The sequence below is a fragment of the Amblyomma americanum genome, chromosome 4, assembly GCF_052857255.1.
Source record: "Amblyomma americanum isolate KBUSLIRL-KWMA chromosome 4, ASM5285725v1, whole genome shotgun sequence".
NCBI classification, from domain to species: domain Eukaryota; kingdom Metazoa; phylum Arthropoda; class Arachnida; order Ixodida; family Ixodidae; genus Amblyomma; species Amblyomma americanum.
The window spans coordinates 161,476,135-161,494,253 of record NC_135500.1 but is presented as its reverse complement, the minus strand read 5'-3'; the positions used below and the strand labels follow the sequence as shown (position 1 = coordinate 161,494,253).

The 18,119-nt window shown below is 44.0% G+C and overlaps 1 protein-coding gene across 2 annotated transcripts in view; it reads left to right on the top strand.

Annotated features, from left to right (window-relative positions):
* LOC144128603 (cell adhesion molecule Dscam1-like) overlaps window positions 1-15,339 on the top strand; it is a 239,036-nt gene extending 223,697 nt beyond the window's left edge. The window contains exons 19-27 of one of the 2 annotated variants that reach the window (XR_013313807.1): window positions 1,117-1,215; window positions 5,125-5,319; window positions 6,075-6,389; window positions 6,889-7,059; window positions 7,602-7,844; window positions 10,841-10,904; window positions 11,609-11,693; window positions 14,125-14,264; window positions 14,875-15,276. Coding sequence is in view for 1 of the 2 variants with exons in the window: in XM_077662134.1 (XP_077518260.1) it covers window positions 1,117-1,215; window positions 5,125-5,319; window positions 6,075-6,389; window positions 6,889-7,059; window positions 7,602-7,840; window positions 10,841-10,904; window positions 11,609-11,693; window positions 14,125-14,264; window positions 14,875-14,945 (1,379 nt within the window). In the remaining variant the exon portion in view is untranslated. Of the gene's footprint in view, window positions 1-1,116; window positions 1,216-5,124; window positions 5,320-6,074; window positions 6,390-6,888; window positions 7,060-7,601; window positions 7,845-10,840; window positions 10,905-11,608; window positions 11,694-14,124; window positions 14,265-14,874 lie in introns of both variants that reach the window. The other variant, XM_077662134.1, reaches the window with a different exon arrangement.
* Window positions 15,340-18,119: the final 2,780 nt, after the last annotated feature.

The following is an 18,119-nucleotide window of genomic DNA, read 5'->3' as shown; positions in this document are numbered from 1 at the left end:
TGAAAAAATATTCCGTCATGATGTAATTTGACATTTAGAAAAGTTTGCCGGAGTGAGTTCAGCATGAAATCACAGCTAGACAATAGGCATCTACTTTGTAATCTAACTTAGCTGGGCAGTGAGAAGCTATAAGCATAATCTGAATTTAGTAAATTTGTTAGCCAATGCTTAATACAAAAAGAAAAAGATCCTGAATGTGTCTGCCAAGCACAAGCTACAGAAAAAAAAATGCTCCACACAAATTGGCTAACACATTGAACACAGAGGATTGTTAACCGCTCACTAGATTTATTTCGTGTGATTCGGTTCGCAAGTTTCAAAAGCGAAATTTTTTAATGAATTCTTTGCGCAAGAGACCAATTTCAGTGGTTGGGATTATAACCGCCGGTGTTCCTTGGTAATAAAGTTTGGTTCATGTCCAAGAGAAACCCTTGGTCCTTCCTCTGCGAAAGCTTGTTTGAAGCTCGTTCATCCTTGTTCGAGAGTACCCATTCAACCTTCTTACTACTCATCATACTCGAAAAATCCCAGAGTCAATTACTCTAACTTCATAGCCTGCGTGATGACATCGACGAAGATGAATACGTTTATTTCTCGTGCTCGTCATGAACACGGAAACTTCAATAAGCGCGCTGTTGACCGCGCTTGTGGACAGCGGTCATCTATTCCGGATTTCCGCAGGATTCCATACCCCACTATCTTTCTTGATTCTCTCCTCCATCAAGCTTTTATTAGAGCTCTCGCTCACCTCTCTGCGGAGAGTTCCTTCATCATCAACGGAAGGGCGTGGCGAAGCCGAGCCATACATTAATCCGTCCACAACACTGCCCGCCCTACACCATCAATGGTGTGCTTCGGCAAAACCTCTATTAAGAACGCCCCAAACTAACTGCCCACACGCTCGCCGGCACGATATTGCTGTCGTTGCCTGAACACTCCGTCTCTGTCTACGAAGCCATCTCTATAGCGCGTCTCCTTTGAGCTCTTCCTTTTCTTCCTTTCATCTCATTGATGCGTTGCATTTCCTTATGCTTTCCTCTTTGATATTTTTCTTTTCTTTTTGCACGTCTGCATGCCTCTTTATGTTAACGCTCCCTGTATGGACCACTGTTGCAGATCCACCGAGCGCTCCACATTTGCGGATAGGCGGCACCACGCCCAGGTCAATATCCGTCAACTGGGAGAACGAGCACCTACAGGAAGCCCCCATCACTGGTAAGAAACGGAAAACGGCTGCCATGCATCTGCTTTTGCTGTTTCATCTTTGCCCGTGGCACTACAGTCCAACAATTTTGATTAGGCAGTTGCAATTTCTATATAAAACTAAACGCATAACACAGTTTATTTCGGCTTGTCTGTACTTCTGCCATTTCCTAAATGCTATTGTAATTTTAGCAATGGATAGTCGCACCAGTTCAAGGGACTCGTTTAAACCGTATTTTTAGAAACGTATAAATCGCTTCCTTGCCTCGGCCCCTACATGGGTTTGTGGCAATAGCGTTGACACACTTGTCAAGGTAGACGTCGATTTTCTTGCTGTGGGCTCCCGGTATAAATCGTTCTCTGCTCGGTGTATGCGAGGTCCGAGCATTTCGGCCAACTTGGAGAGGCGGCCAAAATGTCCTGTAGCGAGGAACTTGCCTAGTCTATACACTTTACCCAAGAGATACCATTGTGAGTTATGCAAGCTTTCTCTTGCGCAGCCAGTACGTGTAACGCTTATTGTCTGCAAAGGAAGGTGCTGCGGATTTGCGGTGATGGTAGAAGTATTTCAGCCAGGATCGTCTTACACAGCTTAAGATCTCAGAGGAGAAAATAAGCCCGTAGTTTTCAGAAGGTTCGGACCAGGATTTGTGCGTATCTTGGTAGCCCCTTAAGCAGGTTGCCCTCTCCCTCATACGTAATGACTTCGGTCGGCGGCAATTAGAAATGTTTTTGAACAATGAGCGGTCGATCAGGCTGGTATTTGTAGCAGAAAGCAGAGGTATATCTATAGCTTCTTTTCATCACAGAAGGCCATTCGTTGTAGTCTTCTATGTTGGCTTGCGCAGGAGTTTGGGAACTCAACATAGCAAAATTCAAATTCGCTTCCAGTTCGTTGAACGTGGCGAATGTGTCCAGACTTTTATGAGGTTGCCAGAAGGGCTTCTGCTAGTCTAACTGCAAGTTTGGCGTTTTCAGGGTCATTCCTTTTGTCGTTCGCGCTTTTGAAGACAAATTTTTCTACTACGAACGTGAGGGGGAGGAGAGATGCGGGGTTCTCTTAGGACGCGCAGCAAAGGATGCTTGCATAGACTCGAAATATATTACGCTGGCGAGCGCTCCAGTGTGCGGAATGTGTTGTGCAATGTACATCCTAGCGAATGTACACACATGCTTACAAAATCTGCTATCGCTATTTCTACAGAGGTTGCCATAGACGCAGAATTTCGCAATTATTTTGGTTAAACGACAGAGTTGTGGATATACAGAAATACATTTATGTTTTTGGCCCTTAAATTTGGTGGGGCATTAACGTAACTCGCGCATTGAAGCGACTATCACTTAGCTCCTGAGACTTGTTATAGAAGATACTAAAACTCTATAGGGCCAAATAAATGCAAGATCTTTTTGTTCTTCTTCATTGTTCACGTAAATATTCTGCGATCGATCCTCCTGAGGGCACGCACAGTGTATTGCCGGAAGCAGCAATTAACAAATAAATGTCCTTGGCTGACCCCCAACCCTAAAAAAAAAAAACACATGCTTTCGTCGGTTGTTCTTGGTAATTCGTCTGTTCTCGGTTTATTACGAGATAGTGAGGATTACTTACACAAACAGTCCTTTCAAGGGTGCACTGATTGTAGTCTCTCCTCATGCTCCATAAGCAAACGCGAATTCGCTGTACATAAAAAAAATGAGCTAATTGAATTCCGTTACGAATTATTATGCTCAAAATCTAATTACTCCGCCTGAGCGGGCTCTAGAAAAACGGATTATGCGCTTTCTGGCTGAAAAGTTTCGGAGAAGAATATTTCAAAACTCAAAACAGACAGTTTTTAACAGAAATGCAAGCAGTTCAGAAAATGATCGGTGATGCAAGTTCTGAGCCAATCCTTCGAACTTCGTTATAAAATTTGCCTCGATGCTAATTTGGAAAACGTTGAGACGCTTTTAAATCTTCATTGTAAATCTGCGCAAAAGTATAAGAAGCCAGACAATTCGACCGGTCTCATGATATGGGTGTACGTTTTATTCTTTTAGGCGTACTTTGCCGTTATATGTTCTTGTATTCACGTGAAAAAATCTCCTTACTACCATGAAAGAACTGTTTCGCTCACGCTTTGAGCCAGACTCCAAACAAATTTAAGACCTCGCATAGGATATGCTCTGACAGTTATGTTCAGACATTATGTTCTGCTTACATGCACTCACGCACTTAAGAACATCATTATACTAATCTAAGTTACCAGCTTTAATCCAGTACAGAATGCAATCCATTCGAAAAAAAGTTAATCTTTTTGTGCTTTGTTTGTGGGCAGAAACGGGATAAAGTTACTCGCTAGGATAGGAAGATAGGTTTTACTTTATTTATTTTTTTGCATTTCATAGCGACTTATCAGAGCAGTACACTATATGGTAATTCTCGGGAACTTTCAGCACGCGTTCAAGTTTTGGATTATTTAATTTTCACTTCGCGCTCCTTGCTTGCGTTTATTAGGAGAAAGCATGAAGTACAGAAAGATTGTAAAAACAGTTTGTTCTTACGTGTATTAGGCAATGCTTGTTCCGGAAATGAGGTACGGTAAAATGAAGAGGTTGAGGTTAATAGAAGAAGTTGTTTCGCATAACAGAATGCATAGTATCAGAGGAATGCATTAAACGGTTTCGCTTTTTTTTTCGTGCTCAATGGTGGCCCTTTCACTCCTGAGTTTATCAGGTGCCCACGGGATAAAAGCGATGTTTTAAAAATCAAAATATCAATGTCTGTCATAGCGACGCAAATAAGGTTTCACGTCTTCCTGACTTAGTGCTTTTCTAAAGTAAGAACCGTTTTGCAGCAGAGTAAGCTCCTCTCTATGTCTCAAAAAAAACTCAACAATGTTATAAAAACATTATCCAGACATGGGAATGAAAGACATTTGTCCTATTGAATGAATCCCAGACATTGAGCCCCAGATATTGGATTAAGACGGTGACGTCTTATACTTTCGCATAGTTAAAGAGAAATTTTTGGTGGAAGTTCTTTTTTGTGCAACGAACGGTTCGGTTAAACAGTTTCCATTAAAAGATAAATGAATTTGCTACAAAATTTTCTGTTCATATTTAGCTATTTATGAACACCTATTGGTTAATGTGGTTTAGTGAAACCTTTCCGATCTTGCTGTCTTTGAAGCCTGTTCTCGTTTGAAGTTCTTGCAAGCTTTTCATTCACAAAAAAATCATCGCCGCTATAGAGAGTCTTTGCTATGGAATGTGGTAGGGTGACGGAAACCTTTATTTATTGCTTAAAAATTTTCATGATCGTATCTTTTGTGGGCAACTAGTGTACCGTAAATCAGCATAAATTACCCAAAATGCACTGTACACTTTTTCACAAGTAATAGACTCGTAATCGCCAATTTCTCAAGGCAGTTGTATTATTTATCTTAGAATCTAAAACAGACACCGTATCGTTCGGTTAATGGCCTACAAAATTACATAGCGTTGCCACCACAGCCCCAATCATGAAACCTATGGGATGACTAAAAATTCACAGACTAGCCTCTGTCTTGGCGAATTTTTCATGTTATTTCTACATCTAATAAATCCTGCTTCATCATCATCATCATCAGCCCTACTACACCCACTGCAGGGCAAAGGCCTCTCCCATGTCTCTCCAATTAACCCTATCCTAACCTTCTATGATCAAACCAAATCCTGCTTACATCAATTAAATTTTTAGACCGAAAAAATCGCTTATAAACATATTTGTTAACATCCTAGGCTTTCCACTTGTGCATTTGTATGCATCCAAAGGTTGAAGTGGGAGGCTGAAGGAGAAGTCTATTCATTAAAGGCTACTAATGTTAGCGCATGTTTGAGAGACTCGCATTGTCCGCCGAACCGTGACCTTTCCTCCGGGGTACCCCCCTCAATTCGCAGGCTACTCTCTTTACTACAAAACCGAAGGAAGCGCCAGCAACGAGTGGCACGAGGTGTCGGTGCCACACGATCGCCGGGCCTTCACCCTTACAGACCTGCGCTGCGGCACGGAGTATCTTCTCTACATTCGCGCTGCCAACCGCGCCGGCAAAGGACCCCAAGGAGAGACGCTTAGTGTGCGGACCAATGGAGGGCGTGAGTTCTGCCCTTTCTGTCGGTGAACCCATACGGCCAGTCAGTGGTGGACAACGCTAGCATTCATACAAGAGCGCTAAGGGTAATCTGAGCGTAGATACTATATGCAGATCCTTTTTGGTATTAGCCGGCGAGATGCAAGAAAGAGCGAACGCAACGGCGACAACATCAAAGACGACGGTCAAAGGCGAACAGCTAACCCCTTTCTTCAACAAGAGAACGCTCAATAAAGAGCATAAAAAGAGGATGAACTGGAGTCTGAAACAGACGCTTAAAACTCGTGGGCACATTTATAGGCAGGTCTCAAGCTACATACGGCGTAAAGAGCCAAGTACAGACTTAGTGGGTTCTTCAGTAGATTTAGTCTACGGTAGCAGGCCTAACATGGCGACATGAGAAGCGTTGCTACCAGTACAGAAGTGCTCCACCCGGCAGCCTATAGCTAATATTTATCGTGCGGATTTCCAGCGTGAAATATAAGGTCGAAGACGTGCTTGAACTACGGAAGTGTCGAAAATTAGGGACGAGTATAATTTAGAAAGTAAACGTGACGTAATTATAAACTGGCCTAAACATTTTTCTGAAGAAAATTAAAAATTTGAGATGTAAATGCTCATTGTTGCATTAAATATTCTAAGCGCCAGCAGGCCCTTGCAAGGCCATAGTACTAGTGTAAATTAGTTAAGCTTGCGTTTTTCCGAAAAGATTCCTACACCATAACCTGTGTCGCGTGCCCGCGAAATGCCTTCTCCTAGGTCCCTTGGAGCCAGAGCCGAGCCGCCTTTTTGAAATCAACTCAACATTTGTGGTTCTGCACCTGGACGCGTGGGAGAGCGGCGGCTGCCCGGTGTCGTACTTTGTGGTTCAGTACCGGCCAGAGGCACGGCCCTCGTCGCCGGCTTCGTCGTCCGAGTGGACGCTGCACTCCAACAACGTGGTGCCGCAGCAGCAGCTCGTGCAACTCGCCGACCTCGTCCCGGGCTCCTGGTACACTCTGCTCATGTCCGCTCACAATGACGCGGGCTCCACAGAAGTGGAGCTCAGCTTTGCAACGCTTACGCTCACGGGAGGTACGTGCGTAATCGGCATTCATCGCATAAATATGCTGAAGAAATCTTCCTTCGCTCAGTATATTCGGCACATTTGTCGCCAATTTATCACACCGTACATGGCGGCTAGGCGCCTCAGGAAGAGTTTCACTCAAGACATGGCTCTAATAGCTTATAAGTCAACTGTTCAGGTGTCAACAAATTTTTTACCGACGGGTTTGAGGAAGACTTAAAAAAACGCGGCGAGTGTGTAGCATTCTTCTGCACTTGCTGAAGAGTCAATCCGCAGTTTTCTGCACAAACTTACAAGTTAGAAACGTCAGTGAACACTGTTATTTTATTTCGTGCTGCTTTCGTTCGTCGGTAAGTGGCGTTTAGAGTAATATTAAGCTATTCGCAATGTTTGTGGTGCGAGAGACTGCTCCACACTGATTACGAATCGCCGGACACACTTGTTAGCTTCATTAATTCCTCTGAATCAATCCCATTAAAAATGGATATTACCTGTCTTTTCGTGCAGAACTTCCCTCCCGTAGCTACGAGCTTCTGGACCCCCAGGTTGCCTTCTACCGGCATCTGACAGTGACAGTCCCTATTGTCAGCGCTATTGTTGTTCTGGTCATCGTTGTTGGCGTCGTGTGCGTCGTGCTCCGAAGAAGGAACTACGACCCACGTCAGCGCATCGGTGACGGTACTCGTGTTTTTAGTGCATTCAGGGCCGTCGTATTTTTTTTATTGCTCAAGTCATGCTCACATAGAATGGATGGCATATGCAATCATTTTATCATCCGGCAATAAGTGCCACAATCTACTGGCACGAAGGCACAGGGGCATAGTTAAATGCACCCCAGCTTGCATGAAATCGAACACGCATCAAATACTGCAGGCAGTACAAGATTCCTTCAATACACCGCAGTGATTCTAACTGCAATCATACCCTCAAAGTAGTGTCCCATCCGGGAGCAAGTGCACAGCCTCCGAGCCCGCATAAACAACCATGGAAGGTGTACTGTGCTGCACCGTACCGTTGCTTAAATGTGTCACGCTTCAGTAACGTGGCCGGGTAGGACGCAACTGTACGCCTGACTTCCAAGCACTAGATTGTTACTCCGCGGAGAAGAAAGTCTAGTTGTATCAGTTCAAATTTCCCAAACTTAATTCATGACTTAGTGCCCCGGTAGCGTCGATTGCAATGCTCTAATTCCGTCTACGCCTCTCGACCTGTTAACGCAGGCATGGTGGTAGCAGAGTGCTGCGACGCCAGCAAAGGCGACCTGATGCTGGCCGTGTCGCACGAGTCGCAGGCAAGAGAGCCAGTCTACTACCCAGCGCCATATGCCACCCACAATCGCGGAGGTGCGGCGACAGGCGCCGGGACTGGCCAATGCAACAACATGGCCGGGAACCGTGACGCAGGCGGGGCTGAAGATCCCAAAAACCGCACTTACGACGTGCCCTATCCCGTCAAGAGAGTAGGTCAATACACAAACCACCACTGCTTCTCTCTTTTGCATCTTGAGTTTGTATCGAATTTTAGGGGCGCCTGCAAAATATTGAAAAAATTGAAAATATTGAAAAAATATTGAAAATATTGAAATATTGCAAAAAGTTCACTCCGCGGCGGGTTAGACACGGGCGGGAGCGTCACGAGTTTTGAGACTGAAGCTACGACAACGGCCTTTATGTGGATGTAGAGTGCGCCATAGCACTCAAAGCACGTTAGGAGTGAGTGCTTTTACGGTTTCTATTGAAACATTGAAACAGCGCTCTTGTTAGTGGGCTCATTACTTGGGCTTATCATTATGGGCTTACTATACGGCTGGACGCATTGAGGGACGGGTTGTGTTAAACTGATGTCGTCATCCCAACCCTAAGGCCTCTGCGTTCTTGGGATGGTTCCCGCATCTTTTTCCTTCTGGAGTGGAATGGGCTAGCGAGGCCCAATATGGAGACATTTGAGGAAGCAAATATTTAGTTTTTTCATTATTTTTTACATACCAACATTTTTAATTTAATTTGACAATTTTTAATTGCTTTTGAAATATTGTTTGATTGACGTAAGGCTCATAAAGCTGCCAGTTGTGAATGGCAGCCGCTTTCTATACTTTACCTGGAATCATTTTTACGGTGGAATAAAGGGCACGAGAGTGAAGCGTGGCTCATGGCAATGTGGGCTTGGCTTCCGAGCACGTGACAACTGCACAATGGGCTGCGTTGCACTCGAAACTTGCACTACACGGTGAGAAAGCGGTGTGCTGAGCAGCCGTGCAGCCCACATGGCTGTGGGCTACATTGAGGTCGTGTCAGGAAGATCTGCACTAAACATGCAATTTTATGTACAGGTTTTGCTAACGAATTGCGCACTTCAAAAACTCAGGGTACATTTGAGCTCCACCTCACAGGTGCGACGCGATAGCCTAAATGAAGCCCTTCAGCGGCCTGAGATTCCTTCCGCATACCATTTCGCAGACAGGGACGTCCATAAGGCACACAAGGCCTCCCTTTAATCAATTCGAATGGACGTGCCTCGCTGTCCTACGGGTAGCGCGTTTGAATTGAGATCGAAGGGGCAATTGTTCGATTGTCATCCGAGTTTTCCTTCCGGTGCTGTTAATTTGTTTGCAATCTAACACGTTATAACGACGCTTGCATCATGTCGCAGCCTAATATTTATGATTTAAGCGATGTTTTAATCACATATGAAGTCCGTCTCTCACCGTATGGTCTTATTGACCAATCCGCATGGTCTTGCAATCGGCTGGCACTGGCCCCGCCGGGTTGTCCACTCAATGGAAGCCTACACGCTATCGCGTTAAAAACACGCGTGGCCACAAGCAACCGGTACCTCTGTGACACTCCCAGCGCCACCTGCTGCCACCAGTCTATGCAAAGGCCAAAGCATTATTAGAGCAAACCTTGTGCTAGTGTCGGAGTTCATGACTGCTCCCCATGAACGTGGCGCAAGCTTACGTTTTGATTTTCTCAATAAATTCTCTTTAAATACATACCAACTTCAATACTGTTTCAATTTTAGTGCAGAAGCAAATTTATAATTCATTTCTTGATTGGGATTAAATTCCCTCTTCAAGAATCCGCGTTGTAATATATGCTACCGACTACAACGTCCCGTTGGGGAAACATCTCTTTACTACAGGAACAACACACGGCCAAAAATGAAAAATTGAAAATTAGTTCTTGGGGAAAGAAAATGGCGCCGTAATTGTCTCAGATCTTTGTGGACACCCGAACCACGCTGTAAGAGAAAGGAGGAAGGTGGGAGTGGAAGAAGAACGAGAGAAAGAGGTGCCATAGTGGAGAGTTCGGAATCGTTAACCCAGGGATCTTTAACGTGCGCTGACACCGCACAGTACATGGGCGACTTTGCATTTCGCCTCCATCGAAACGCAGCCGTCGCGGCCGAGTTGAGATCCTTTTCCAAGTACAAATCACACCAAAAGTCAGCTGTTCAAGAGCATCTGCGCAACCATTTTTAATTAGTGCTTAATGATGACAGCGCACTGATGAACCACCTGCTCGGTTTGTTCGATGCTTATATTCGCCACCTAAAAAGTGGGCTCTGTATCATTGGGCAAGCTCGGTGGAAAACATTGCGAGGTCCTTGCCATAGGGCGTAGTGGAGCAAGCTTAAGCAATCCTCCTAAAGTTTATGCCATTCTAATGGATTCCTTTTCTAAGACACTTATTCGTACAATTTGGACGACGGCAGGCGAAGCCAGGAGCAAAATGCTTTTTTATTATTTAAACAATGCCACAGAAACCTATATCTATAAATTGATCACCTGATGAGACGCATATAGTACTTTCTGGCAGCGTCTTTTTGTGCTGAAGTGAAATCACGATTTGGTGGCACTAAACCAGCTCTAAAACTGTCAAAGTTACTCACGTACTAGAATGCTGCATAATTTGTGAGGGCTTTCAATACCTGGCGCCTGACTGCATCAATTAACTTGAATACATTGTGAAAGACTGTCCTGAGCAGTTATTTTGTGCCAAAGGAAAGCTTCCATAGTTCTGCTCCTGATTTCGTCACGTAGGCTGGAAATTCCAGTTCAGCACCATAAAATATGAGAAACAGTGCACAGTCCATACCGTTCGCTAAGAAAAATGCTACTCTTCACCCCGAACAGGGTCCTTTTTAAAGGCACTGTAGGTTTCTCACTCAGAGACAGCTTTTTGCTCATAGACAGCACCTTGCTCACAGACAGCGCTCGTCTGTGGTGTCTCTTTCTTTGTCCTTTCGTATGTTTTCGCACTCTACCACCCACAATGAAGTATTACCAACTCGCTCAGCTATCTATCCTTCTTCATTTCAAGAGCTCGAAAGCGTGTAATTTGATTAAATAGAAGCTACGATAAAATAATGTTTATACGTATGTTTAAAAATTACGAGTTGTAATTGTATGCCGCACGTCTTTTCACGCTATGCTTTGTACCTCTCTTCTGTGTTGCAGCTAGAAATGTGGGAGCCAACTCAAGAGGAACTGGTGACGTGCATGGAAGTTTACGAAAAAGCAGGTACGTACCAGAAGCTAGGATTGTGTCTGCGTGTTTGGTATATTGACTTTTAAATCGAAGAGAGTACTACAATTTGCACGCTGACCTTTTGCCACTGCTATAACATTACACATAAAGTGTGAGTCTTCGGACACATGTTTTCTTTCAACGGAGTTTTTTTTATTGCGTTTATTACTCATTGTACTCTAGAATTACTTTCTTTTTACTTTCCTGCGTGCCAGAAAATAGTCTCACGAATATGCCAGTCCAGATAATGCCAGCCTGGGCAGTTGTGGATTCTCACTGAAATTGCAGACAATTTTTATGTGGTGTAGGCAGTTTAATGAAACCGAACGTTAGATCGCGTTGCAGTTAATCTCCAACCCTACTTATGGCGATACGCAGAGACCGCGTTTCGCAACGTAGTGGAAAATGTAAAGCTGCCTGAACTGCTTTTTGGGAGTGGAGGATCGCACCTCCTTCCGCTTGATTTCTTAAAGCGGCTGCCCAGTATAACCTTAAGTATGGTTCTAGGCTATCTGCCACACGCTCGCACGGTCTCTTTCATAAAGTTACATCAGTACTTTAGCCAGACGTACTGACATTCACCAACGTTATGTGAAATGCACAACACATACTCACAATAATTATATGTTGATTTTGTTTCATTTATAGAGAGATAATACATTCTCTAAAAAAATAAAATAAAACCTGTATGTGTGCAGGGCAAGAAAAAATCTACAGAAACTCGCCGTTCCACATATCGAATCCCAAAGTTCAGAGAACGCCGTGGAGGGAAGATGGTGACAGGTAAGTGAAAAATAATTTCGACGCATGTAATCAGGGCTCATGCACGGCGTAAAATGTCGAGGCGGACCATAGAAAAAACTCAAACCATAGCAATTAGTATTTTCTTATATACTTCCTTTTCACAGCAAGTAATTTTAGTGGTTAATAGTATATTAGTGCGTTAGCATTCGAGCAGTTATGTGAACGAAAACGCAGTTTTCAATGTATGTCTAACACAGCGTAGAGCAGAAAAATGACTCACGATACTTATAACTTCGAAAGGGCTTCAAAGCCCTGGAGGCGCGAACAAATCAGCTTTGCTTGCAATTGCTTTAGGCCACCTGCGCAGCCTCTAGCGCTCCGCTTTGAAAATCTTCATCTTCATAAGCTTTCAACCATGTGCGATGCAGTTCGAACACAACAGCATGCGGTCGCTGGCACCTGCCAGCCCAACTTCGAGCAGTATCCGGTTTGAAGTCTTCACTTGATGTCACTTCCTTGAGCGAGCGATCTAACTTGAGATCTCATGTTAACAAATGACACAAAGCCCAAATGATTTAAAATTTTTGAAAACATGACGAGGGGCCGTTTTCCTCGCGTTATAGACTCCCAGCCACTCGCACTGTGGCACTAGTCGGAGCAGCTGTCCACAGATGTTGTTACAAATGCCTGACAAGCACGCCAGTTTGCGTGACAGCATATTAAGAGCTATACCAATCAACGCCCTCATGAAATCTGAGCCCCCTTGCAGACGCATTGCCCTCTGCACCAATCACATCGATCGTCCGTGAATATTATTTTCCGCTTCGTACCTGAGTGTGGCCTATATACAGTTCTCTCACAACGGCCAGCTACAATCAAAACGCTATTAGCCTAGATTGAACAGGAATAAGCAACAGGTCCTGATCCCCTTCAGTCATTAGGCGCAGGAAGCAGCCAGTGTAACCAACATAAAACCAACACAATGTTCGTTGACACAGTGTGAAAGGTGAGGCGAATTGCATTTGAATGTAGCTCTAATGACGATACAAAAAGAGATGCACTTTTTCCATCAATTTATTTAAAATATAGCAAGTAAAATTAGACAAAACACAAATTATTTCCACTTTTGAGTTTTCTCGCAGGAGCATATAATCCGACGCAAGTTTAGTCAAGCCAAAATGTGCCTAGTGACCGATAAACTTCTCTCCGAATTCTAATCACTGAAACGAAAATACCTGCACAACCGCTCACAGCTTTACCGTGCCTATGCTTAAAAAAGTACTCGCTGTAATTAAATCCAAATTTTGTTCTTTTTAGCCGTGGTTGCCTTGAAAAAAAAACTTCAGAATAGTATATGCAGGCCAGTAGCTTAAGGGAAACAAAAATGTCTATTGAGCCTAGAGACTTTCGAGGCTCAGAAAGTATAATTGTCTGAATATCTGACTGCAATCAATTAGCACTGTCCGTGCAGCACGTAGACGTTAGAAATGGAGGGCTAAGTACCCATTCCATCACTTCTGCACTAAGTGCTTTAATTATACCAGTTACAAAAGTCTGAGTTGGAAACTGGCTATTCGGTGTGGACACATCGCGGAGGCAAAGAAACTATCGAGCCGCCCATAAGTTTGGCTGTTAGGTATCGACGACGCCCTGATAGTTTTATGTCTCGTACTATGTTCAGTTCTTGAGCAGCGCTGAAGAGCCCATCATAATGCAGCAAAAAGGTTTAAATTTGCGTAACCTCAGAGTTTTGGCCTAATCAGACCATCGAATTTTAATGCGTCTGCTATATGGGAAGTATTGCGACTGGAAATATTAAAGAGCAGTGGTTCTTTGTGAGCTCTGTCTCTGCTTGACTTGCAACCGTCATTCGGTAAAAGACCCACGGTGTGAGGCGGGCCAGTCCACCCACGCTCGTTGCCATCGGCACCGCTGCTTGAGATGCTGATACGATGAGAGTAAGGTAGGCGCGCGTAACGGGAACTGGATGCGAGCGGAAGTAGTGGAAGTGCCTTCCATAATAATTGGTGGAAGAATGAAAGAATATGAATAGTGTGAGAATAGGAGCCATTAAAGCGGGATTTTCCGCCACACACAAAAATATGGCGTTCTCGACCGAGGCGAATATCAATGATCGTGAAGAGTTCTCACACGTGAAGACAAAATTTGCACACCGTGCTGGCAGTACAAAGTCTAAATGCGTTCTGTAACGCATGATATTCTTTTTAAGGCATTGGACTGCTTTCAAGGTGTTTTTCTGGGGCAGGAATAAAATTGGTTCAGCAGTTCATCAAATACAGCTGTCACATTAGAGCTGTAATGTGAACGCCTACACGGTTTTTATTCCTTTTCGATTATTTGGCTGTCTGATAACAAAACAAAATTCAATTTTCGTAAGTTTTGATATTTTTCAGTAATTTCTGTGAGATAAAATTAAAGCCGGCTGACAGAGCGTGATTGATCTTGACAGGAGCTCCGGTAGTGAGAACGACGCTGAAGACCTGCTGGACGAAGAGTGTGGTGGCGCCATTCCGCAAGCGCTCATTGTGCCTCTAGACAAGTTCTCGTCCTGGGATCTCGACGCCACCAGAGACGACACGATCCGTTCCTGTGCGTATAATAAGTGGAGCACTTCGTAAGGTTGCGAAATAATTATGATCCACCAACTTTACTTATCAGCTTATGTTCTCACCTCACCGGTTAAAGAAATTATGCAGCATTTCTGATTTCTTTTTCTGAGAAAAACTCGCTCGTTAGTAACTTTATAATCCTAATGCTATATTGGCACAAACACTCATTATGAGCCATTTGTACTGCACCAAACTGAAATGTCTCGTATGAAACAGGATATAGTCAACAAATTTAGAAAGCAGATAATATCAGGGGAAAAACAATAATAGTTACATTCGTCTAGTGTATAAAGTTTTTTCTTGCACACGATGCATTGCTCCTGGTTCTCCTAACGATACAGGTGCTGCTGGGGGATGATGTCGTCATTTTCGTCACCTCACTGAGATGAACAAATTACGCAAAAAAAATGCCTATGAAGAATTATTATTCTGATTCCTTGTGCTCTTGACTGATTAGAAATTTTTCTATCTGTAGAAACCGTCGAGATCTGTCTGACAAAGCCCTCATTCCAAAGCGACTAGGTTGTTCGTTCCTGAATGCTGTCGGGGTACATGAGTTTGATCCAAAGCACGTTGATTTGACTCTGCAGGGAAGAAGTACCCAAGCGCCTACGAAGCGACGAGCGTTCGGTGTGCTGGCGAATACGCGTCAATCACGTAGACTGGACGCCAGCAGAGTGCCTTTCAGTGACGGTTCATGTTCCTGCACAGACTGCTTTCGATGGTGAACAGCACCGTGTGTGTTTCGCGCCTCCGATCTGTGACGAAGTGACGGTGGCCATGACGCCTGTAGGCATTGTTCGAGGTACCAAGTGTGTGAGTTTGGTTAAGTTGCTCTATGATGAGACGCTGCCTTGAGAGGGTGGAATGCGCCACGACTATGTCAAGATACTTGCCTGCCATTTTTGCACCACGTACTCAACACACTGAGGTACGTATACGACGGCCCTGCTTACATGTCATGATAAATAAAGGAAAAAAACGCTGTGTTATGTGCTGCCTCTGCGTACTCACATAAAATAGTTGAGGGTTCAAAGAACAATAAATAAGGCTGATGGTATAACGGCGAGTTGCAAAAGGTACTTTGTTTGGAACAATAATTTTTTCAACACTGATCTTTCGCCTAAATGCCTGCAGCGGACCTGAGAAGATTACAAGGCAGTTTTTAAACGACACCATATTATCGCCCCTAAAATAGAGTCGTTTTGGTATACCGACATAGAAGCTTCTGCATAGGTATTGATACTTGGAAAGCTGCATGCTCGAAGGAACACAAAATATCTCTATGTTATGCGGCGCACAATAGAATGAGCGCAGAGCCCGAAAATAAACATGAAGACTTGTCCAGAACACTTCTTCGTTGCTCTCAAGTGCCATATTTATAATACGCATGCTCACTAGTCCACATGATGACTGCCGGAAATCACAATCGATCGCAACAAAAACAGAGACTTCAGCGGAGCGTGATTGAATACCTGCGTATTTTTATAGAAGTGATAAAATTGCAGTTTCAAAGCACTGGAAGCATTATTATTGGGCAAACAGCGTATAAATTCGAGGCGAAAAAAATAAATTGATCAGCAAAGTAAAAGAGTATCAGCACGACACATGATAGCGCTTTGGTTTCATTATCATCACTATCAGCCTGAATACGCCTACTGGAGAGAAAATGCATCCACGAAGTCTCTTCAAAAAATTCTGGCCTTTGCCAGCTGCGACCACCATATCCCCGCAAACTTTTGAATGTCGTCCACTCACCTAACTTTCCGGTTTCGGCGACTGAATTCAAGTGGCCCGTGTACTGAGCGATGTCAGTGCACCTCAAAGGACCCCAGATGCTCGAAATTTCCGAAGACCATTCAATACGGCGTCCGTCATAACCTGAGTCGCTTTGGGAGGTTTAACCCCCTAAACCATTAACTTTCTGCTGCCCCCTGTTACGCTTAGTTTCTCTTAGAATCCACTCCGTTACCCTTAAAGATCACAGGTTACCTTGCTTTCGCATAACATGCCCTGCCCAAGTCCATTTCTTAATCTTGATTTCAACTAGAATGTCTTTAACCCGCATTTGTGCTCTCACGCACTCTGCCCGCTTCCGGTCTCTTATTGTTACGCCTATAATTTTTTTTCCATGGCCGCTCTGCAATGCCCTTATCTTAAGCTGAACCCTTTTCGTTAGCCTTCACGTTTCTGCCTCATAGGTTAGTACCGGTAAGATACAGCCGTTTTATACTTTTCTCTCCAGGAATATTGGTAAACTGCTCTTCATAATCTGAGAGATCCTGACATATGCGCTCTAGCTCATATTCATTCTAGTTATTTCCCTCTCATGATCCGCATCAGCGGCCACTACTTGCTCTAAGCAGACGTATTCTCTTACCATTTCCAGCACTTCGCTGCCAATTGTGAACTTCAGTTGCCTTGTAAGAGTACTGAACATTACTTTAGTTTTCTGCATGTTAATTTTTTAGACCCACCGTTCTGCCCTGCCTAACTCACTGATCATGCTTTGAAATTTATTTCCTGAGTGACTTAGCAAGGCAATGTCATAAGCAAATCGTAGATTATATGTATTATCTATTATCTTTTATCGCCAATGGTTGCCAGTCTAGGGGTCGGAAAACCTCTTGCAAATAGGCGGCGAATAGCTTTGGTGAGATTGTGGCTCCCTGCCTGACACTCTTCCTTATAGGTAGGTAGGCCTCAGACATTGCCGGCACATACCCACTGCGCAGGAGCGGGATGACAGGATGAATGGTTTGTTTTATACCGCTCATACCTAATATACTTAAACGAGCTTAAAGAAGAAGAGCTGCACGCACGTGACATGCGTGCTCGTACTTCGTCGAGCTCGGAAGGCGCGCATCAGGCCATCCCGGCGGTATAGCAATTTCAACGTGAAATCTTTTTTCAAGGTCAACTTCTCTCCTTAACATCGTGAGAAGGACCTCATTTTCACAGTTGCCACAAGAAGAAGGCTAAAATAAAATATTCTACTTTTAAATGATAATTTTATCGATTTCACCTCTAAGCAACACTATAGCATTTCAATTTGTAAATTCCGCGAGGATTTGCAGCTTGTTTGATTTAAGTCTCAACTAAAATTATTTCAGAGGAGCCTTGGCGCATACGGTAATTAATTTAGATAATCGTTGGTTCTACATGTGCTATCGCGTGCTGTACAACGTACGTGGTCAAACTTGACTATTTAAACACGCTGCGCTCATCATCCTTCCTGTATGCATTTCGTCATGGAATTTGAAGTCAATAAAACAGCCGGCATAAAACGTACCAAATGGAGAAAAAGATTTTAAAACACAGGACCTAGAACGCACACACCCACAAATGGCTGTAAATTTTTACGACATGCCTTGCCGGGCTTCTCGATACTGACAGGGACAGAGGAGGTACTCAAAGAGGATTAAAAGCTAGAAAAAAAAAACATCGAGGTAGGTGGAGCATTCTGTGTTATCCCTGTTTTTCTCGTGACGAAGGCAGAGGAGGAGGTTTTTGAAAAACTGCGCTTCTTCGAGGGACCATAAAACGTGGCCACGCAATTGAATTTCACGCTGAACTAAGGGCAGTGTCGAATAAAGCGAAGGTTCAGTTCTTTAGCCACTGCTAGCACATACCAGTGGAGCAGACACGACTTGAGTGGGTAGCAACAGAAGTTTTTTTTTATTTAAAGAACGAGTCGTTTTTTTTCTCTCCCATGGGGTCAGTGACACGTCGATTGCCTGCGTAATCGGAGTTTTATGCCAGTCTGGAGGAACCCAAAAGCGTCTTGCAAGCGGGGCCTCCAGGGGCCGTACACGTTGAAATCGTTGCTTCTGTA